Here is an 18,994-nt window from a genome sequence, read left to right on the forward strand (position 1 = left end):
TCTCTGCCGCTGCTACAAATTAAGGAATATAAAGTTAGCTTTTGCATCAGCTAATTCGACTGGCTTCAACTATCCATAATAGAAGAGGGCGGCTCCTGTGGCCACTAGAATGGCCTTGATTGATTCTAGATGCAAAAATTATCAGCATGATTGTTTGGGGATGGTGGAGTCGTGGAGACAACATTCAACTCCGGGACAGTGGTTCTGACACTGTTCACCAATTTCACCATGTCCATGAGTGACAAAAATTGGTCCATTGCCATCGTTGTTCAAATCCAGATGGGGGAGAGGAACTGGGATTGGGGTGGGGGAGGGGTAGGGATGATGGTGGAGGTGGGGGATGGGGACGGTGGTGGGGGTAGGTTCGGTGGAGGAGACGGAGAGGGACGGGTGGGGATTTTATTTTATTTAATATAATTATATTTTTAAAATATTTTTATTTTTAAAATTTATTATTATATTTTTTAAAATATTTATGTATTTATATATTTTTTAAATTTTTAAAATTATAATCAAATTAAGAATATTTGTAAATTTTGAATAATAATTTTTAAATTTATAACTAAATTAATATATTATATAAATATTAAGAGTTAAATTTATTATTACGTTAAATTTTTAATAATTACATCAACTTACAGTTTATAATTTTAATGTGAATGTTTAAATTATAAATTTTTATTTTATATAATTAAAATAAAATTTTTATAATTAAATAATTATCTGTAATTTTTAACAAATAAAATTTAATAACACATAAAATCTTAACTCCACTACTAATATTAAAACTTTTCCTAACAAATAATTATTACCTTAGCAAAAGTACCTCAGAAATGGCTTTTGGTGGCAATAGGCTTTGTATTTTTTAAAGCAGACAGACAAGGCGACAATTCTTTCACCCTGCGCACGTTAGGCTCAATGTCTTACTTCACAAAAGGAACACGTCAAGCCTCCATTCTATTTTTTATTCACCAGCGCATGTTAGCGTCAACCCTTTCGTTTTCTCTCTGTCAAATTTCAAACGGCTAAACGTGACTCCTTTATCCCTTCCAACCTGTCCCATCCCAAATTTTCGAACAAAGCCCCCCAAAGATTCTCAAAATTAAAATTTGGCCCCTTAAAAATTAAATGCCCCACCATTTCTAAATTTTCATTTTTGAAACTTTCTCGTTTCTCAAATGAAACGGATTTTCCGAGAAAAGAAAGAGGGCGATGACAATGGACAGAGAGAAGGAGAGAGAGTTAGAGCTCGAAAGCGCAATGTACACGAATTGCTTGCTTTTAGGTTTGGATCCGTCTATAATTGGTCTCGGAACATCCAATGGTACCCCTCGGGTGGGACTCTTCCGTCACTCCAACCCTAAATTAGGCGAACAGCTTCTTTACTTCATCCTTTCTTCTCTTCGTGGCCCCGCTCAATCCGCCAGAGTAATATCATTGTTTCCGGTTCGGTTTACTTTTGATCTGGTCCGTATTGGTTCTGAGTTTAGTTTTGCTTTTGGATCTTTCAGGATTTCGATAGAGTTTGGCCGATTTTTGACTCAGCGCAATCTCGTGATTTTCGAAAGGTTGATTTTTCTATTTATTTCATTTTCATTTTATTATTTATTTGAAGTACTATTTACTTATTGGTAATTTAGGTTGTGCAAGGGATAATTAGTGAGCTGGAAGCTCAAGGAGCTCTACCAAGGAGTAATTCGAGGGTTTCTTCGCTTGCTACTTGCTGCGGACCAAGGTTAGCTAGCTAATTTCTGTTTGGTTGCTAAGAAAATTCAAGAAAGTTAATTGGAAAAGTGTATAATTGGTTCTATTTTCACTAGGCTCGTTACAGTGAATATTTTACAATGGCACTGAGTGTTAGTGTAGAGTTGTCTGAATTGTTTTATGTGCAAGTAATGAAATTTCTTAATTCGTCACTACATTAGGTCTTCTTATGTGTTTGGTTGTAGATTTGTTGAACTTTTGTGGCAGCTTTCATTGCACGCATTGAGAGAGGTTCATAGACGGACTTTTGCTTCAGATGTTGCTTCTAACCCATTGCCTGCACCATTGACTGATGTTGCATTTTCTCATGCTGCTACACTACTTCCTGTAACCAAGGTAATGCTGTTCTGTTGACTATTCATATGAAGTACAATTATATCCTTTTTTTTTTCCCTTAAGTTGTACTTCATTGTTCTTTGTTTCTAGGTTTTCTCTTATCATGGTTCACTTCAAGTAGAGTTTCAACATTAGTTTCAAAATTGCTTCTCTTGAATTCCATAGCAGTAAAGTAACATAGTTATTACTAAACAGGCTAGAATTGCACTTGAAAGGAGGAGATTTCTGAAAAATGCAGAAACAGCAGTGCAGAGACAGGCGATGTGGTCAAATTTGGCTCATGAAATGACTGCAGAGTTCCGTGGTCTTTGTGCTGAGGAGGTAAGTAAATAATAGTTAATCAGTCATTTGAGCTCTTCCTGAGTATTTATGTCAAATTATCAATATAGCTGGTGTGGTTTAGGTAGAAAACAGCAATGAGTTAGTAGAATTAGACTGAAAAATGAGTAAGAAGTTGGAACTCTTGAAAATGTAGGGTTATAAATAAGCTGTATAGGTTCACAGCCACAACATTATTATTTTCCTTTGAAACTAGAGGTTTTTATGACCCTATGTTTTCAAGAGTTCCAACTTCTATCATACATGTTTTCCAGTCTTGATTCTATTGATTTACTGCTGTTTTCTCCCTAAACCCCACTGAAGACCCCTTGCCCTTTTTTTCCTTTTTGTTAGGGATGACTTTGACTTAGTAAATTTAACTAATATCTTGGAAAACCTTGATCACTCATTTGAACTCTTTTTTAGTTTTAATGTCAAATTATCAATACAGTTCCCTTGCTCCTTTTTCCTTTTTGTTAAGGGATGATTTTACTCAATATCTTTTAACTATTGCCTTGGAAAACCTGGATCTTAGGCTTATTTGCAGCAAGAGCTGGAAAAACTTCATGACTTGAGGAACAAAGTGAAGTTGGAAGGTGAGCCCTGGGATGATCTTGTCTCTACTTCAAGTCAGAATTCTCATTTGGTTTCAAAGGCCACTCACTTGTGGGACTCTATATTGTCTCGTAAAAGTAAGTAAGATGGAATCAACCATGTTCTTTTTTCTCTTTGTTAGATTGTTTGATTTTCATAATCTTGATATAATCAAACAATATGTCCAGGTCAGCATGAAGTTCTTGCTTCAGGTCCCATTGAGGATTTGATTGCTCACCGGGAACATAGGTAATTTGCCACCACATTTCATTATGGTCCTTTTAGACGGTGCATATGACACTTTTTATTCTTTTTTCATAATCCTATCTTCCAGGTACCGCATCTCCGGGTCGTCTTTGCTTGCAGCTATGGATCAGAGTTCTCAAGTTCCTTGCACAGATGTTTTACCTGTCCAGTCTGGTGATTTGGATAACAAAGAGCAGAATGATGGATATCACACACAGGTCATTGAAGAGAGACTTTCTCGAGTAGATGATAGAAGTGGAAGAGTCCATCAGACTGTAGATGTGGCAGAAATTATCAGACGTTGGACGCATGCTTTACAACGGATTCATAAACAGTCACTTCAGCTGGTATGCTGTTTTATTTTAATTTATATAAAATTTTTAAGTGAGATGCGTTCGCTTGTGCTAATACTTGGCCATCAGTTATATAGTCAACTTCTGAATAGCATTATGTCTATATAGTACTAATTATGAATATGGTAAATTTTATTGACCAAATACTTATTTTTCAACATTAAGTTTTAAGTGGCAGCGGTGAAATATTGGCTGTGTTCTATTTCTATGCACAGAATCTTTTTTAGTTATAAGCAAAACCCTTCATTTAATATTTTTCATCTTTTGGAGATGTTAATTAGATATGTTTATGGTATGTGAGAAATAAGCATTTTTGGTTTGCAATTTCTAAATCATTTAAAAGTAATTTGTGGATTTAAAATTATGCTTCACAGTTTCATGCAACCATGGCTTACAGGTTTCTAATCATAAGTGTTGAAGTAAGGTGCCAGTATGCAATAACTGTATTGCCATTGCTTTGCAGGCAAAGGCTAATGATGGAGAGGGTCCTGATATTTTACGAAGTGCACACGATGGTGGGACAAGTGGCCATGCTGAGTCATTAGCTGCAACTCTTACTGAGCATCAGCAACACCTGGCTAGCTTTCAGGTACAAAATAGCTATGATACATTGAGTAGCTATTTACTTACTCTTAAGTACTGGAAATTGAAGCACAGTTTTGAGCAATTCTTGTTTTTTCTAATTTGATTAACGTCGGGGGCAATTGTACATATCTTGTGTATCTTATCCTCATCGAGTAGGATTTTCAGCTTACTTAATTGTTGGGCTGAAGGTCTTAGAAACACAAATAATACTTGGCAAGTAAGTAGGTTTTTGAAGTCTTTGAAAGTTCTTAATTTACTCTTTGCTTGGTATTTGGTATAGAATTTAGCAGACACAGAGATGAACACCCCCCCCCTCTCTTTTTGACAGCCCATAATTGGCAAATTCTCTTGGCAATCACTAAAGTATGGTCAAATCTTGATGATAGAACCCTAAGAGTCTGGCAACTATTTAGCTTATAAAAGTTTTTAGTTTAATTATTTGGAGATTGAGAGATGAAAGAATGGGAATATGAGTTTTGTTCTTGTTTTCTTCACTTCGCTTCATACATGCACGCTTGTGGGTTTTCAAGTACATTTACACGTGCCTCTCCTAAACCATAAATTGCTGTTATGGCTCTTATATCTAAAGGGTCTTTTTCACACTTACATGTGGACTCAAGATGCTACTATTATTAATTCCTAATACATTTAAAATGCAGGTGCTTATTAACCAACTAAAAGAAGTTGCTCCATCAATTCAAAAGTCAATATCAGAGTGCACAGAGAAATTAAATGGCATTTCCTCCAACTTACCTTCAATGGCCAAACATTGTGGTCAAACCACCTCACCTATGCTAGCTCAGAGCAGTAGAAGGACCTTGGTAAATGTTCAAACACTATTTCATTGTAATGCAAATATTGAAAATATTTTGGAACTTTAGAATATTTGTGTATGTAGAACTTATGACTCATTCTAAGATCTCTTTTTCTGGATCATTCAGGAAAGTAGCTCTGATGATGTTGGTGACATTACTTCAAAAATGTCTGCTGTTCAGCTTGAGAAGAATTCAGCTAGTCCTCCTGCTTTAAAGCTCCCACAGTTATTTAGTTTAACTCCAAATTCATCTGGAAAGGTTGGAAGCATGCAAAAGCGACATACATTAGCTCCTCAGACCAACCAAATTGACACTTTGTCTGAAAGTAGCTCAATGGAACAGCCTCTAGCAAACAATCACCTAGATAACACACTCCAAGGTTTGTTGCTTTTCATGCTCCATTTTTCCCCCTACATGTTATTGGTTTAATGCCTTTGTTTTTACGAGTTGAAAGAGAAGTAATTTAATTCCTTTAGCTGAAGAATTTGATTCTTGATTTTGTGTGCAGATAGTGATAATTCTTATGTTCAGAATCTAAAGAGATCTGTTAGGCAAGCTGCACTGTCAGTGCCATCCTGCAATTCAGAGTTATCACAGGACAGTCAATCTGATGAAAGTTCTGAACATTTCTTTGTACCTGTTTTGTCAACTAATCATTCTCGTGTGGGACCAGAAAATAAACTAGGCTCGATAAGGACTAAGAGATTATTTTCAACACAAACAGAAAATTCCTTTCTCAACAGCCATCCCAGTGATGGTCACATTAGGAGTAACTATGATGACTTACCAAACATGTTGAACAATCTCGATTCTCTTGATAATCATGATCAAGATAATGGATTCCTCTCAGCTGCTGCTTCAAGTTCTGCAGCTTCTGATTGGCAAAGGTCACTTTTTGATTTGGAAGAAGCGCAGGATCAGGTGTTCTCTCCTCCTTTGCTGATGGACACGTCCCTGTTTATTGATTCTTATGAAGATTTGCTCGGTATGTAGGCCCTCTGGTAATAGGATTCTTTGTATTAATGTTTTACTTTGTTTATCCACTAATTATCTCATGTACCAAATCAATGCAAGATTCTAGTGCCGAAACTGAGAATTTTATCATGGTTTTTGACTTACAAGCAGAGTTCTATTTCTTCTTGCTTTCTACCTCATGGGATTGTTGCTTATTTGGAGGTTTGTTTGTGCAGCTCCACTTTCAGAAACAGAAACGGCCTTGATGGAGCACTGAGGTGGAGTTTGGACAATTATGTTTGGATGGTTTCGCTTTTGGTCCTTGGTTGGGACATGCAGCACTCTCACATTGATTTTTGTTGCTTGACACGATACTTGTATGTACTTTAAGGGACAGATCTACAACGGGAGCAGCTACCCCCCCCCCCCCCTCCCCTTGAAAGCTTGAAGGCTTCTTGGTATTATTTTGTAAGGTAACACAAGCTCAACAAAAGTTTTTATTTTGCCAACACTGAGATCATAATGTTAATATCTTCTTTAATTTGATTATTATTCATACTGTGTGTATTGAATGTTAAAAGACTTCTTTGGTACAGATGAGTACTGTGGTAAGATTCCCCCTTTGAAGTTTCTTGATTATTTTTTGCTACAATATGAAGATAAAATCGAGACGAGCAAAAGTATTCTTTAAATTCATTATATATTTTTTCTCCGAGTACTTTGATTTGTGCGGAAGGTTATAGTGGTGACAACCATTGCTTATGAAGGAGGTTTATTGACTTCGTATGTTTTATTAGATTTGTTTTGAGAAATGTGCAAATGGATTGGGGATAGAGTGTGTTGTACATAGGCTTTAGCTTAGCTTAGAAATGATCTCTTAGGGGTGGTTGTGGTTTTAGATTTGATATATTGACCTTTTCTTTTCTTCTTGTTCGGTGCTTGACGATGTAGACAAACTTTCATTCATTATAGTCATTCAAGTCCGACGTGTGATGAGTGATTGTGATTGTGATTCTTTACCTCATTGGATTTTAAATGCTTAATTTATTTCCAAGCAGCTAAAAAAAAAATTCACTACTGCCTTTATGCCTACGTGTGTACTTTGTGTTTTTTTTTTCTTTTGATGGTTTTCGAATTTAAGGAGTTTAATTTTGATTAATAGAGAAAGAAAGGTATTGCATTTGGAGCTTGATTTAATTTAAAGGTGTTCAGCAGCTAGTAAATTTTTAAAATTCCTTGCTCAAGCTGAAATCAAGCCGAGCTTGATAAGCCATTTCATATTAATTTTTTAAATATTAATGCTAATATTAATATTAATATTTTTGTGATAAATTTTAAATAAAATAATGTGATTATTTTTAATTAGTAATTCGGCTTAGATGGACCTGTCTTGAATTGAAGAAAATACTGTGTTTCAAGGCTTGTCAAGTCAAATGAGTAGTCTACAATTTCACTTAAATCCAAAGGAAAAAAAGTTAAATCTTTTATAAATTGCATGATTAAATTCATTGTCGCTTCACCTAAATTGTCTTTAATTACTGGGGTCATTTGGTGATAGAAAAGTAATTACTTCGCTGGCTTATATATAATTATTGATGATGATAAATCAATATTAAAATTCACGATATACACTTGCTAAAAAGTGAAAGAAGTTAATTACAAAATATAATTAGGATCACTATTCTATGTACCGATAATAAAATAGAAAAATTTCTTAAGTGATATTATAATATTATTGTGAGTTCCTATTTTTTAAAATTTTTATACTAAAAGACGTGCCAGCGCATTATATATTTCTAAAAAAAAAATAATAAATATAGCCTTTTATACACGCGCCAGAACACGCACGTGGGGTCGTTTGCCTTACCACAACGGAAAACCGTGCTAAACCTAAGATTGCGATATGGTAATCTATGAAGCTTTGGGGGCTGACAAGACAGTAGGCTGTGAAAATGGATCTGTCCTATGTCTCCAAAAATTCCACTCGCTTTTAAGTAGTGCGTGAGAACCACCGCCTCAATAAAACTCTTTTCATTTCTCATTCTTAACCTTCTGTTCTTTTTCCCCTAAAGCTGATAAAGGCGGGTTTTCTTCAAAAGTTTGAAGGGTGATTTAGTCAATTGAATTCCATCTTCATCCGTAGGATATCAAAAGCGAAATTTTTCTGAGGAAGGCCGAAGATTAGAAAAAAAGAAGAAAAAGATCAAATCTAAAAAAAAGAAATGGGATTAATTAGAACATTTATTTTCCTTAGAAAAACAAAATATCAACCACAACAACAAACGAAGGTCGATCGATGAGTTTTTTCCCCCTAAATCTATTACTTTTCTGTAAGTTCTAAAATGTCTCCCTTTCTCTTTCTGAGAAAGAAAAGAGTGTTTGTAAGTGTAGGATTTTACCTTCATTTTCTTTTTTTATTCTTCATTTGGGACCAAAGCTCTCTTTCTTTCTTATGTTGTTTTGTTAATTTTGTAGGTTGCTTTTGGTGGACAATGCTGATTGGGGTTTTAAGATCAAACCCAGATCTTTATCTTTTGATCTAGCTGAATGCTTTTTTTTTCTTCTAATCTTTGAAAGCTAACGAAAATTAGTTTCAAGGAGACAACAGGTGAATATTCTTTGTTCCTTTCCTTCCAAAGTAATTCAGCTAGAGAAATTAAAGCTTTTGGAGTTGAATTTATGGTTTGAATAGGGATAATAATTGGGTTTTCTTTTTCTATCTTTTACTGGTTTTGGTGTATGGGTTTTAGGGGATATAAGTCTAAAACAATGCATGCTTTGCCACTGAAGTGGAGAAAAGAAGATGAACTTTGTTGAGATTTTCTATGTTAATTGGGGCCTTTTGTCATAGTTGATTGATGTACTCTAGCTTGGACTGGTTCTCTGTGTTTCAGATATTTTTTTTCAACAAATGAACTGGGTTGATGTTGCTGTTCAAAGAAACAAGGAATATCTCTGCTAGTGAAAATGGAGTTGCAATTTTATTGGTGAATGGATTCATCAATGGCTTTCAGTTCATGACTTGATGGTTTTCGGTATCCATGCTTTCCTTTCTGGGTATCTGATGGTGCATTTGCTTTAAAGGGTTGTCTTTTCACATCTGGTCGATTTGCGTGTGAGAAGAGATTCCTGTTTAAGATGATCAAACAAATACTTAATAGGCTCCCTCGGAAACCATCTAAGTCGAGTGATAATCGTGAGGGAGGAACCTCTACCTCATCATCAAATGCTTACACCAGTTCAAGAAACAGCGATTTAGCGAGTAATCATTATGCAAACTCAAGCGGTGCATCGTTTTCTGGCTTTCATTCTACAAATTCTGGGCTGAATCAAGGGAATAAGATTTCTCAAGTGGTGAATGCAAAGCTGAATGGGAACACTGTTGCTACTTCTTTTGAGGCATTGCCTAATTTTAGAGATGTTCCAAATTCCGAGAAGCAGAACTTGTTTATCAGAAAATTGAACATATGTTGCATTGTGTTTGATTTCACTGACCCGACAAAAAACGTCAAAGAGAAGGATATCAAGCGGCAGACTTTGCTAGAGATCGTGGATTATGTTTCATCTGCTAATGGGAAATTTTCAGAGATCATTATGCAAGAAATTGTCAAGATGGTGTCTGTAAATTTGTTTAGAGCACTTACTTCTGCACCACGTGAGAACAAGGTTCTATTAGCGTTTGATTTGGAAGAGGAGGAGCCCTCAATGGATTCTGCATGGCCTCATCTACAAGTTGTTTATGAATTTCTTTTAAGGTTTGTGGCATCACCTGAGACGGATGCAAAATTGGCCAAGCGATATATCGATCATTCTTTTGTTCTAAGGTTGTTAGATCTTTTCGATTCAGAGGACCCCAGAGAAAGGGAGTACCTGAAAACTGTTCTGCATCGCATATATGGGAAATTTATGGTCCATCGTCCGTTCATCAGGAAAGCAATCAACAACATCTTTTACCGATTCATTTTTGAAACCGAAAAACACAATGGAATCGCAGAGCTATTAGAAATACTTGGAAGTATAATCAATGGGTTCGCTTTGCCATTGAAAGAAGAACATAAGCTCTTTCTTGTTCGTGCATTGATACCACTTCACAAACCAAAGTGCATACCCATGTACCATCAGCAGTTATCTTACTGCATTACTCAATTTGTGGAGAAAGACTGCAAGCTTGCTGATACTGTTATTAGAGGCTTGCTAAAGTATTGGCCAATTACAAATAGCTCAAAAGAAGTCATGTTCTTGGGTGAGCTGGAGGAAGTTTTAGAAGCCACACAACTTGCTGAGTTTCAACGCTGCATGGTACCCTTATTCCGTCAGATAGGCCGTTGCTTGAGTAGCTCGCATTTTCAGGTAGGAATTTCGTCAGTCCACTACTTACAACCTTTTTTTTTTTGCGAAAGTCCCTTGACAAAGCATAACTATGTAGGCATATCAAAAGTTAAAAAAGAGAGGCAGTCTTATTTGTGTACATGAAGTGACTTCATTAAAAGTAATGGCAGCTTGTTGACATGATTTTCTTTATTTCTTGTTATGTTCCTTTGATTATCCCACCTGTTAGCACGATAAAATCTTCTTTTTTCTCATCTTTTGCTGGTGTACTTTACAATTGTAATTTACTGGTTATCTGAAAAGAGTCCTTGAAGAAACTGATGCATTACGATAAGCTGTAATCTTTGACTGCTTATAACCGTGCAAGATGAATTCTTCATACTGTTGAAATAATGGTTTGTGTAATTAGCTTTCTTGTCAAACTTTCCATATGGTTGTTTATGATTAATAGGTGTTCTCTAGTAGAACAGTTCTGCATCACTTTACCTGCATGTAACTGTGGTTATAAGATTTGTATGTGTTTAGTAAGTTTAATTATAGCGTGTTAGCATCCATGTAAAAATCTGTAAATCTTTTTGCTGATGTCCTTTATAATTTAGTTGGTTTTCTATGTGCTGACAAGAGGATGGATTTGAACTTAGGTTTGATTTATAGCAATCAAGGGAATATCTCCATGGTGTCTTGTTTTTTATATAAATGAAATGCTGTTGTCTGAAAATGTCAAGATGTTCTTCCTAAGTACTTAAAACTTTTCAATCATGGTTGTAGATATCTATGTTGCTTAGATTCGTGTGTGATTGTCGGATATGGGTATGCGTTTGACACAGGCATGTTCAATTTTTTCTCTAAGATTTCTATGCATTTGGAGGGTCATTGGAGGATCATATCCCCATGCGTACAACCAAGTATGTGTCGAACATGGACGTTAGATTGGGAACTAGTGTCGAGTCGGTTATGCTACTAACGAATATATACGCTTAAATTTATGTATAGAACTAGCATTTTTTAAGTTGTGAAGGTGAAGTGCTTATTTCTTGTAGTCTTTCTATTTCCTTACTAGCTTAAAAAACTTGAATACTTTCTTTGCAGGTGGCAGAGAGGGCTTTGTTCTTATGGAACAATGATCATATTGAAACCCTAATAAAACAGAATCGAACCGTTATACTTCCCATTATCTTCCCGTCCTTGGAAAAGAATGCTAGAAGCCACTGGAATCCAGCAGTGCAGAGCTTGACTCTGAACGTCCGCAAGATTTTCTCGGATACCGACCCTGAGCTCTTTGAGGAGTGCTTGCATAAGTTTGAGGAAGACCAAGCACAAGAGAACGAGGTCAAATCGAAACGCGAAACCACATGGAAACGATTAGAAGAGATTGCTGCAATGAAAGCTGCAAGTAATGAACCCGTGCTCGTCTCCCCGAAAGCAACTACTCGCAACCCGTCTTGCTAGGACAAGAGATTGCCGTTTTAGCTACCTGACATTTTCATGTCAAGAACGGTTCGGGGAACCATAGGTCGGTGGACATGATGGTTGCAAGAACAAAAATGAAGATGAAGCGGAGTTTTCCATCATATCAAGTGTTCACTCACGCCTTCTGAAAATCTGGTTTGCTGGATTTTTTGATGTGTCACTTGGATTCATCAACATGTGGGGGGTAAAATCTAAAACCCCTTTTGCTCATATATGCATAAAATGTGTATATATAATGGATGTGGAGACAGAAAACCAATGAATTTGGCTTGTAAAGTAGACTTCTTTTCTATTCATAATCTGTTTTAAGGATGGGTTCCACATGTTTTAGATCATTTTACTTATTTATGTTTGTTTCCTCCTAGTTTTCTCTCTCTTCAAAAGCACTTTGATGATGGCTGCATATGTAAATATCTGAAGGGCTATTCAAATAATAGAAGGCTTCTTTTCTTTTTTCTTCTTTTCTTTTTCTTTTTAAAATATAATTTATACCAATACCGACTGCGTTTGATATATTTAATATAGTGATGATACCAATTTATTTACTTAAAAGCAAAACATGAAATAAAAATAACAAATTGTAAGGTTATAATAGCAATTTAATTTTTTTTTAAAAATGAAATTATATCAATTTGTTAATCCACTCTTATTTTATTGGTCAGAAAACCACAATTAAGATTAGTTTTCTTATTTCCTATATTTTTTCTACTAATCATTTTATTATTTATATATTGTAGATAAAATAAATTATAGCTTATAATGTTGTACCATTGATGATGCTGATTTATGTGTTTATTTAAATTTTGAAGCACCATTTCTCTTCTTTAATGGGTTAAAATTTTAAAATAATGCTAATAGTCATACTTTATTATCCAATGAAAAGTTTGTTTATTTATTTATTTTCATTGTTTTTGAACTTGTCTTCAAATTGGATAGAAAAAACTTTTAAATGTAAACAAAAAAAAGTTATTGCATTTATTTGTGTTATTAATATATTCAGTAATATTTTCAAAATTTAAAGATCAATCATAAATTAAAAAAGGGCAAAAAACAAATACTTAAATAATGGGTTTAATCAGTATGTCTTTACTTCTCTCTTAGTCATGTTTTCTATTAACATTTTCCAAGAAAATCTTATCAAATTTCATACATTTTAGTGTCTACAATCAAATTACAAAATCCACCTTTCCAGTTGTTGTACTTTCAACTTCTAAGGTCAATTTTGTCATAAAAGTACAACTTATGATTTTAAATTTTCTCATGGTTTCACTAGAATAATCATACGGTATAGCAACCTAGCACTAAAAATAAAGTTAAATTTAAAAAAATTAAAGCAGCTTAAAAAAGTTGCTGCTTACTTGCATGTGATTTGCCATTGAAAAAAAAATAAATTTCAAGCAACAATTAGCCATTTGAAACCCAATGCTTGAGCAATTCCCAAGTTTGGAAACCCTAATAACCTAATTCACATGTGAATTTTCAATCAATAACTAATCATTTCAAGTTTCAAACTTTCCCTCTCCTAAACCATGAATTTACCTCAGGCTTAAACCCAGTCTCCACAACTCAGAAGCTAAAAGAGAACAGAAAAGAAAAAAAAATTCGAGTATTTGAGTCTTACTATTTTCCGGTTTCTGCAAATTCGTCAAGAAGAACCCGGAAAAAAATTCAAGACCCGGATTTTTTTTTTCCCATCAAAGAGTGGATCTTTAAGGGAAATGCCAAGCATAGCTGTAAAATTATACAGTGTATTCTTCAAGTTCCTCTTGAAGCACCGTTTGCAGAATCGTATCCAAACCCATGTCGACGAATCATCAAACCCGTACGGTGTCACGACCCGACCCGAAGAATCCGTTTCCGCCGCCAACCCTTCTTTCACTGACGGTATCGCCACTAAAGACATCCACATCGACCCTTCCACGGCCCTTTCGGTTCGGATCTTCCTCCCTGAATCGTCCCTTTCCCCACCCGAACCCAAATCCAAGCCCGGATCATCTCAACAGGATGAGTCCGACTCCCTTAATCACCGTAGGAATAGTTATCCAAATATCGGAGCCCCGACTAATGATTCTAGAAGGAGCAGTCTTGAAGGATCGAATTTAAGATCCGACAATAATGTCTACCGAGGTTATTCACCATTACCTCAAAATTGTCGAAGACTGCCGATAATGTTACAGTTCCACGGCGGCGGTTGGGTGAGTGGGAGTAATGACTCGGTAGCTAACGATATATTTTGTCGGAGGATAGCGAAACTATGCGATGTTATAATCGTGGCGGTCGGTTACAGGTTGGCGCCGGAGAATAAGTATCCGGCGGCTTTTGAGGATGGATTGAAGGTGTTGTATTGGTTAGCAAAGCAAGCGAATTTAGCTGAGTGTAGTAAGTCTATGGGGAGTGGGGCGCTAGGGGTTGGAGCAGAGTTTACCAAGACTCAAGTTCAGAGACATCTTGTGGATGCTTTTGGGGCTTCTATGGTTGAGCCATGGTTGGCTGCTCATGGAGATCCATCAAGGTTGTTTTTTTTTTTTTTTTAACAAAAAGTTTTCATTTTGTTTTCATTAATGAGTTCACTTGGTTGAAAAAGTAGTGGGCAGTTAACCCCCAAGCATCCTTTAAAAACTTAGAAAAATCTGACAATATCTGTCTCGGGCACGAATGTGATGCTGTGATCTTTGATTTTAGTTGATTTATGCTGTGAATCTGTGATCTTTTGTTGTCATTGTTGTTTTTTTGTTAGATTTGTTGTGTTTATTCATCAATTTGGTTAAAAGGATTGGGATTAGATAGTGAAATCTGATCACGGAAATTTGACTCTATAAGCTTAAATTCGTTCAATGCCGATATATGAAATGTAGTTAAATATTCAATCTTTTATTGGTTTTATATTTGTTGCGATGATGCGGGTGTAGATTCGATACGCATTCATTGCTTTCTTTTATTCGGTTGAGATGGTTGGGACTAGGAAGTACATCTTGAATAGGGAAATGTGATTTGTTATAAGCCTGAATTTGTAAGATTTGGTTAGATAGATACAGGTAGAATGCATACTTGTAAATGAGGTTTCGGTTGTAAAACTTTTCGAAAGTAATTTAGCTTGATAACATAACTTGTGATTGTGCTCTCGAGTATCATTTAAATTTGGCAATAAGTCTTTGATATCTGAAGTGTGTCTCGAGCCCGATTGCTCTTTCCGGTTGGTTGTAGAGGCTTTTGAAGTTGTTGTTCCGTGTTCTATAACCGTGAAATATTCTCCTCTTCTATCTTTTATAAAAAGTTATTTTGCCTGATCTTTAATTGTGATATTGTTGAAACAGATGTGTTCTGCTTGGAATGAGTTGTGGAGCTAACATTGCGGATTATGTGGCACGCAAAGCCGTCAAGGCTGGAAGGCTTCTGGATCCTGTCAAGGTTGTAGCACAGGTCTTAATGTACCCATTCTTCATAGGAAATGTTCCGACACGGTCCGAAATAAATTTGGCAAACTCCTACTTCTATGACAAGTCAATGTGCTTACTTGCATGGAAACTCTTTCTCCCCGAGGAAGAGTTCAGCCTTGACCACCCCGCTGCCAATCCACTCGTCCCAGACAGGGGCCCCCCTTTGAAGTTCATGCCCCCGACACTAACGGTTGTAGCGGAACATGACTGGATGAGAGACCGAGCTATTGCTTACTCAGAGGCTCTTCGCAAGGTAAATGTCGATGCACCTGTTCTTGAGTATAAAGATGCAGTTCACGAATTTGCATCCCTTGACATGCTTCTAAATACACCTCAGGCTCAGGCCTGTGCCGAGGACATTGCTATCTGGGTTAAGAAATACATCTCATTGCGAGGTCATGAGTTCTCGTATTAGGTAGGAAGTTCTAAACGTAGAAAAAAAAAGACTCGGGGCCAAGCATCATTTCTGTTTTTGGTCAAAAAAAGAAAATGATGCAGGGATGCCAAACAAAGGATGGGGATAATAGAGTGCATTCTTTGTTTTTCACTAATTCATCATCTAGTAATGTTTATCCCATTTCCTGTTTTGTTCTTTTTGTATGATAATAGATTAGCGAGCTGTGAATTAGAATGTACACTATTTTTCATCATAAAATTTTATTCAATGAACCACTCTGTTAAAATAGCAATGGCAACCACCTATGTTACCCGGATTTCGATTTGGGCTGAGTGTCGGACATAAGAAACACTTGTAAATATGGGAAAAATTGAAAGAGATGATCAAAAACATTTTTGAAACACGTATAAGTGATTGGTGTTTGGGAGACAATGGATGATTCTTTAAGAATAAGGACATCAAACTAATCCTACAACATTGTGACTTTACCAATGCTGAAAATAAGTTTAAAAACTCCTCGCTGGCAGTACCTTGTATATATTCCAATGCTTAGTTGTTTTTGTTTTGCCCAATGTCTTTTCCATTGTTGACAAGACAATAATTTTATTTCAGTCCCTTTGTTGGTTTTCCGCAAAATAAACTCCCAATTTTCATTTAAATACCATTTGCAAGTAAGTAGAAACCCTGGGCATCATTGCATCATTTCATATTCAAAAGCTTTGCCTGCCTTGGAGAGGCTAAAGATGCATGCACGGACCGTGACGCATCCCGTGTCATGATCCTACGGAAGAGCCATGTATCTCGAGGCGGTTTTGTTGACAAAATCTTGAAGCCCCCAGTGAGCTAAAACGGACAATACTATAAACATTGGTGTGAATCGTGATATTCTGGTTGATACGCCCCTATAAAGGAAGCATCTTTGAGGGAGAGTTCAAAACGTAGAGGACAAACGACAAGGATTCAAACCTCCTCCACAATCTGATGGAACAATCACCCCCTAAATCACCTATGTGTTTGCCATGTATGTTACCAAAAGCTGGTTGAAGTTACCAAGTTATTTTCATTAGAGGAAAGATTTGGCAATGGCAGACTTCTTATCCTATTCAAAGCATGTTGAAATAGCTGTATGAATATCAAACTTGAACTAAATGACAGTTTAAAGTTGGAGACTTGGGACACTTTATTTTCTACTCAAGCTTTGATGGGGACATCTTATTAACATTATCCATCCACTTCAGCTACTGTTTGATACTGTATTTCTACCATTTGAAAGCAACTGAGTTTCTCAAATTTTGATAATACTAGAAGATGCTGCTATCAACAACTAACAAAATGCTAAACTCAACCAATCCAATAAGCTTTTCATAGACGATGGATGAAATCTTAAAAGATGAAAGAAAGAACTAACTACAAAGTTTGATTATTGTGAGTTACGGCGCCGGGTCTCACCTATGAATGTTAATGGCTCGAGAAGCCATTGCTCTCAAATTTGCTCTAGCTAAAGAAAGAGGGGTTGGGATTCTTGTTTGCTGACGAATCCGCCGAAAAGACTCCATGGATTGCTCTCTTTGCAACCTTAAAGCTAATGCAACATCCTCACTTTGGCTTGGTGTCCCTCTTCTTGTCCTCGTGCTTTCTAACCGCGAAAGATCCTCACTCTGCTGCCTAAAAGCCAAAGCTGCATCTCTGGTAGAGATGACCAATGGAGGTCTAACACTTCGAGCCCTTCTGTTACTTCGCCTTCCACTCTCCGGACTTCCACGCTCAACTTCCTGACTATTTAAGGCTCCGGCAGCAGACTTCCTTGCTTCAGAAACCTCGTTGGGAAACAAAAGCTGTATTGTATTCCAAAGAACTGTGTTCACAATGCAAGATCTTCCATTTCTGCATATGCAAAGAGGAATTATATAAGCGCCAAGGTTCATTAAAATGATGTTGATTTATAGCTGGGAATCGGGGCCTTGGACGGATTTTACCTTATTATCTGCCTGCATTTTGGGCATCTTTTCCCACATTTATCTGCAGCGGATCTCAAACATTTCTTACAGAAACTATAATTAAAGAGAAAAGGATTTCACTAAAGAGACAAAAGTCAATCAAAAAACCATTCCAGATATCGGATTTTGGTTTTCTGGATTAGATTATGAAATTGGATCTTATTTTTACCTGTGTCCACAAGGAGTGCTACTTGGTTCATAGCAGATATCCAAACAAATCTACCAAGAAAATATCAATAAGATAAAAAAAGATCAATCCATCATCTTTAATCAATCAAAGCTGAACAAGTTGAACTATATAGAAAAGTATCTAAAGATTCTTACAGCACAAGAAAGCTCTTCTCTAAGTTTATCCATACACTGAAGAGCTGGACTTGGACTGGAGCAAGAAACATCAGGGGTCTGTTCTAATGGTTCATTTACTTCTGTGTTCCTCTCAGCTTTCACATCAAATTTTTGTTCCACTGACTCCTCCTTACACTCTAAGCAACATACATAATTCAATAAAAACCCAGTTTTCTTTCACGTTCTCAACAAAGATTCTAAGAAGCAAAAGATCAAATTAAACACCTTGTTGTGAATTTTCTTCTTCATCAAGCTTTAATGGAGCAACAGGAGTTGAAATGGGACTCCTTCTCTGAACACTACGTTTACTTTGGGGGGGGGGGGATTGATATCACTAATAAATAAAATAAAAAAGCAAACAAAGGGACTGATTTATAATATTTTGGGATTATCTATTTATCAAATTACCTTCTTGAATTGGTGGATGGTGGGGTTTTAAATACAAAATCAGAGCGTTTCTTGTGTTTAGATTGTCGATCTGGAGTGTCTTCGACGACGAGAGTAGCGACGATTAGGGCTTCCTCGTCCCACCCAGCTATGGCAGCTGCGGATTTGAATCTGGGACTAAACAATAAAGCATCAACATTTTGGGTATTTTCATTAGGGTTTGCCTGCTTCGAATCTTGTGATGTTTGTTTTGGTTCTTCTATCGCCATTTTCTTGGATTTTTTTTCTGGGTTTAATCAGAAAGAAACTGAAACGGTTTCCTTCCATGGAAGCTTTATGGGGAGATTATGGTAAAAATTTTGAATTTCTTTTTGAGCTGTTGGCTTTTGTAACGGCTATAATTTCGAGCATTAATTAACGGATTTTGTCAAAGGGTCTTGGGCCAATAGTGGCCCATAAAAGAAAAGTCCATTGAGCACAAAGTTATTTGACATAAATATCAAAATTATACATAAATTTTGATCTAATATATAACTTAATACATAAATTTTGAGTTGATGTAATTATATACATAAAATTTTGATTGTGGTGTATATATATCTATTAAATTTTAATTTTGATTCTGTAATATCCTGATTTTGTGGTCACGAAACCACTATTCCGACTA

General features: G+C 36.1%; 4 protein-coding genes across 10 annotated transcripts; 3 read left to right on the top strand and 1 right to left on the bottom strand.

Annotated features, from left to right (window-relative positions):
* The first annotated feature begins 1,023 nt into the window (after positions 1 to 1,023).
* LOC108470697 (AUGMIN subunit 6) lies at positions 1,024 to 6,683 on the top strand. The gene is made up of 13 exons (XM_017772128.2): positions 1,024 to 1,428; positions 1,512 to 1,568; positions 1,641 to 1,735; positions 1,950 to 2,100; positions 2,296 to 2,421; positions 2,954 to 3,110; positions 3,201 to 3,261; positions 3,347 to 3,605; positions 4,075 to 4,200; positions 4,856 to 5,017; positions 5,138 to 5,390; positions 5,520 to 5,996; positions 6,202 to 6,683. Exons 1-13 carry the CDS (start codon positions 1,213 to 1,215, stop codon positions 6,240 to 6,242), a joined length of 2,181 nt encoding a protein of 726 aa, XP_017627617.1. The 5' UTR covers positions 1,024 to 1,212; the 3' UTR covers positions 6,243 to 6,683.
* Positions 6,684 to 7,795: 1,112 nt separating this feature from the next.
* LOC108473704 (serine/threonine protein phosphatase 2A 57 kDa regulatory subunit B' theta isoform-like) lies at positions 7,796 to 12,224 on the top strand. 5 transcript variants are annotated; one of them, XM_017775416.2, is made up of 4 exons: positions 7,796 to 8,346; positions 8,441 to 8,573; positions 8,835 to 10,315; positions 11,384 to 12,224. In XM_017775416.2, exons 3-4 carry the CDS (start codon positions 9,104 to 9,106, stop codon positions 11,741 to 11,743), a joined length of 1,572 nt encoding a protein of 523 aa, XP_017630905.1. In that variant the 5' UTR covers positions 7,796 to 8,346; positions 8,441 to 8,573; positions 8,835 to 9,103; the 3' UTR covers positions 11,744 to 12,224. The 5 variants fall into 5 exon arrangements, with proteins under 5 accessions (XP_017630905.1, XP_017630903.1, XP_017630904.1 ...); XM_017775414.2 differs by having other exon boundaries at positions 8,860 to 10,315; XM_017775415.2 differs by having other exon boundaries at positions 7,796 to 8,295; positions 8,860 to 10,315.
* An 878-nt stretch (positions 12,225 to 13,102) lies between these two features.
* LOC108470882 (probable carboxylesterase 11) lies at positions 13,103 to 15,886 on the top strand. Of its 2 annotated transcripts, XM_017772386.2 has the most exons (3): positions 13,103 to 14,276; positions 15,079 to 15,454; positions 15,539 to 15,886. In XM_017772386.2, exons 1-3 carry the CDS (start codon positions 13,483 to 13,485, stop codon positions 15,614 to 15,616), a joined length of 1,248 nt encoding a protein of 415 aa, XP_017627875.1. In that variant the 5' UTR covers positions 13,103 to 13,482; the 3' UTR covers positions 15,617 to 15,886. The 2 variants fall into 2 exon arrangements, with proteins under 2 accessions (XP_017627875.1, XP_017627874.1); XM_017772385.2 differs by having other exon boundaries at positions 15,079 to 15,886.
* An 891-nt stretch (positions 15,887 to 16,777) lies between these two features.
* Positions 16,778 to 18,663, bottom strand: LOC108472654 (uncharacterized). 2 transcript variants are annotated; one of them, XM_053022192.1, is made up of 6 exons: positions 18,349 to 18,663; positions 18,166 to 18,239; positions 17,920 to 18,077; positions 17,765 to 17,814; positions 17,575 to 17,649; positions 16,778 to 17,482 (listed from the first exon to the last, which is right to left on the bottom strand). In XM_053022192.1, exons 1-6 carry the CDS (start codon positions 18,594 to 18,596, stop codon positions 17,044 to 17,046), a joined length of 1,044 nt encoding a protein of 347 aa, XP_052878152.1. In that variant the 5' UTR covers positions 18,597 to 18,663; the 3' UTR covers positions 16,778 to 17,043. The 2 variants fall into 2 exon arrangements, with proteins under 2 accessions (XP_052878152.1, XP_017629693.1); XM_017774204.2 differs by having other exon boundaries at positions 18,166 to 18,248.
* Positions 18,664 to 18,994: the final 331 nt, after the last annotated feature.

This window comes from Gossypium arboreum, chromosome 11, assembly GCF_025698485.1.
Source record: "Gossypium arboreum isolate Shixiya-1 chromosome 11, ASM2569848v2, whole genome shotgun sequence".
Classification (NCBI taxonomy): domain Eukaryota; kingdom Viridiplantae; phylum Streptophyta; class Magnoliopsida; order Malvales; family Malvaceae; genus Gossypium; species Gossypium arboreum.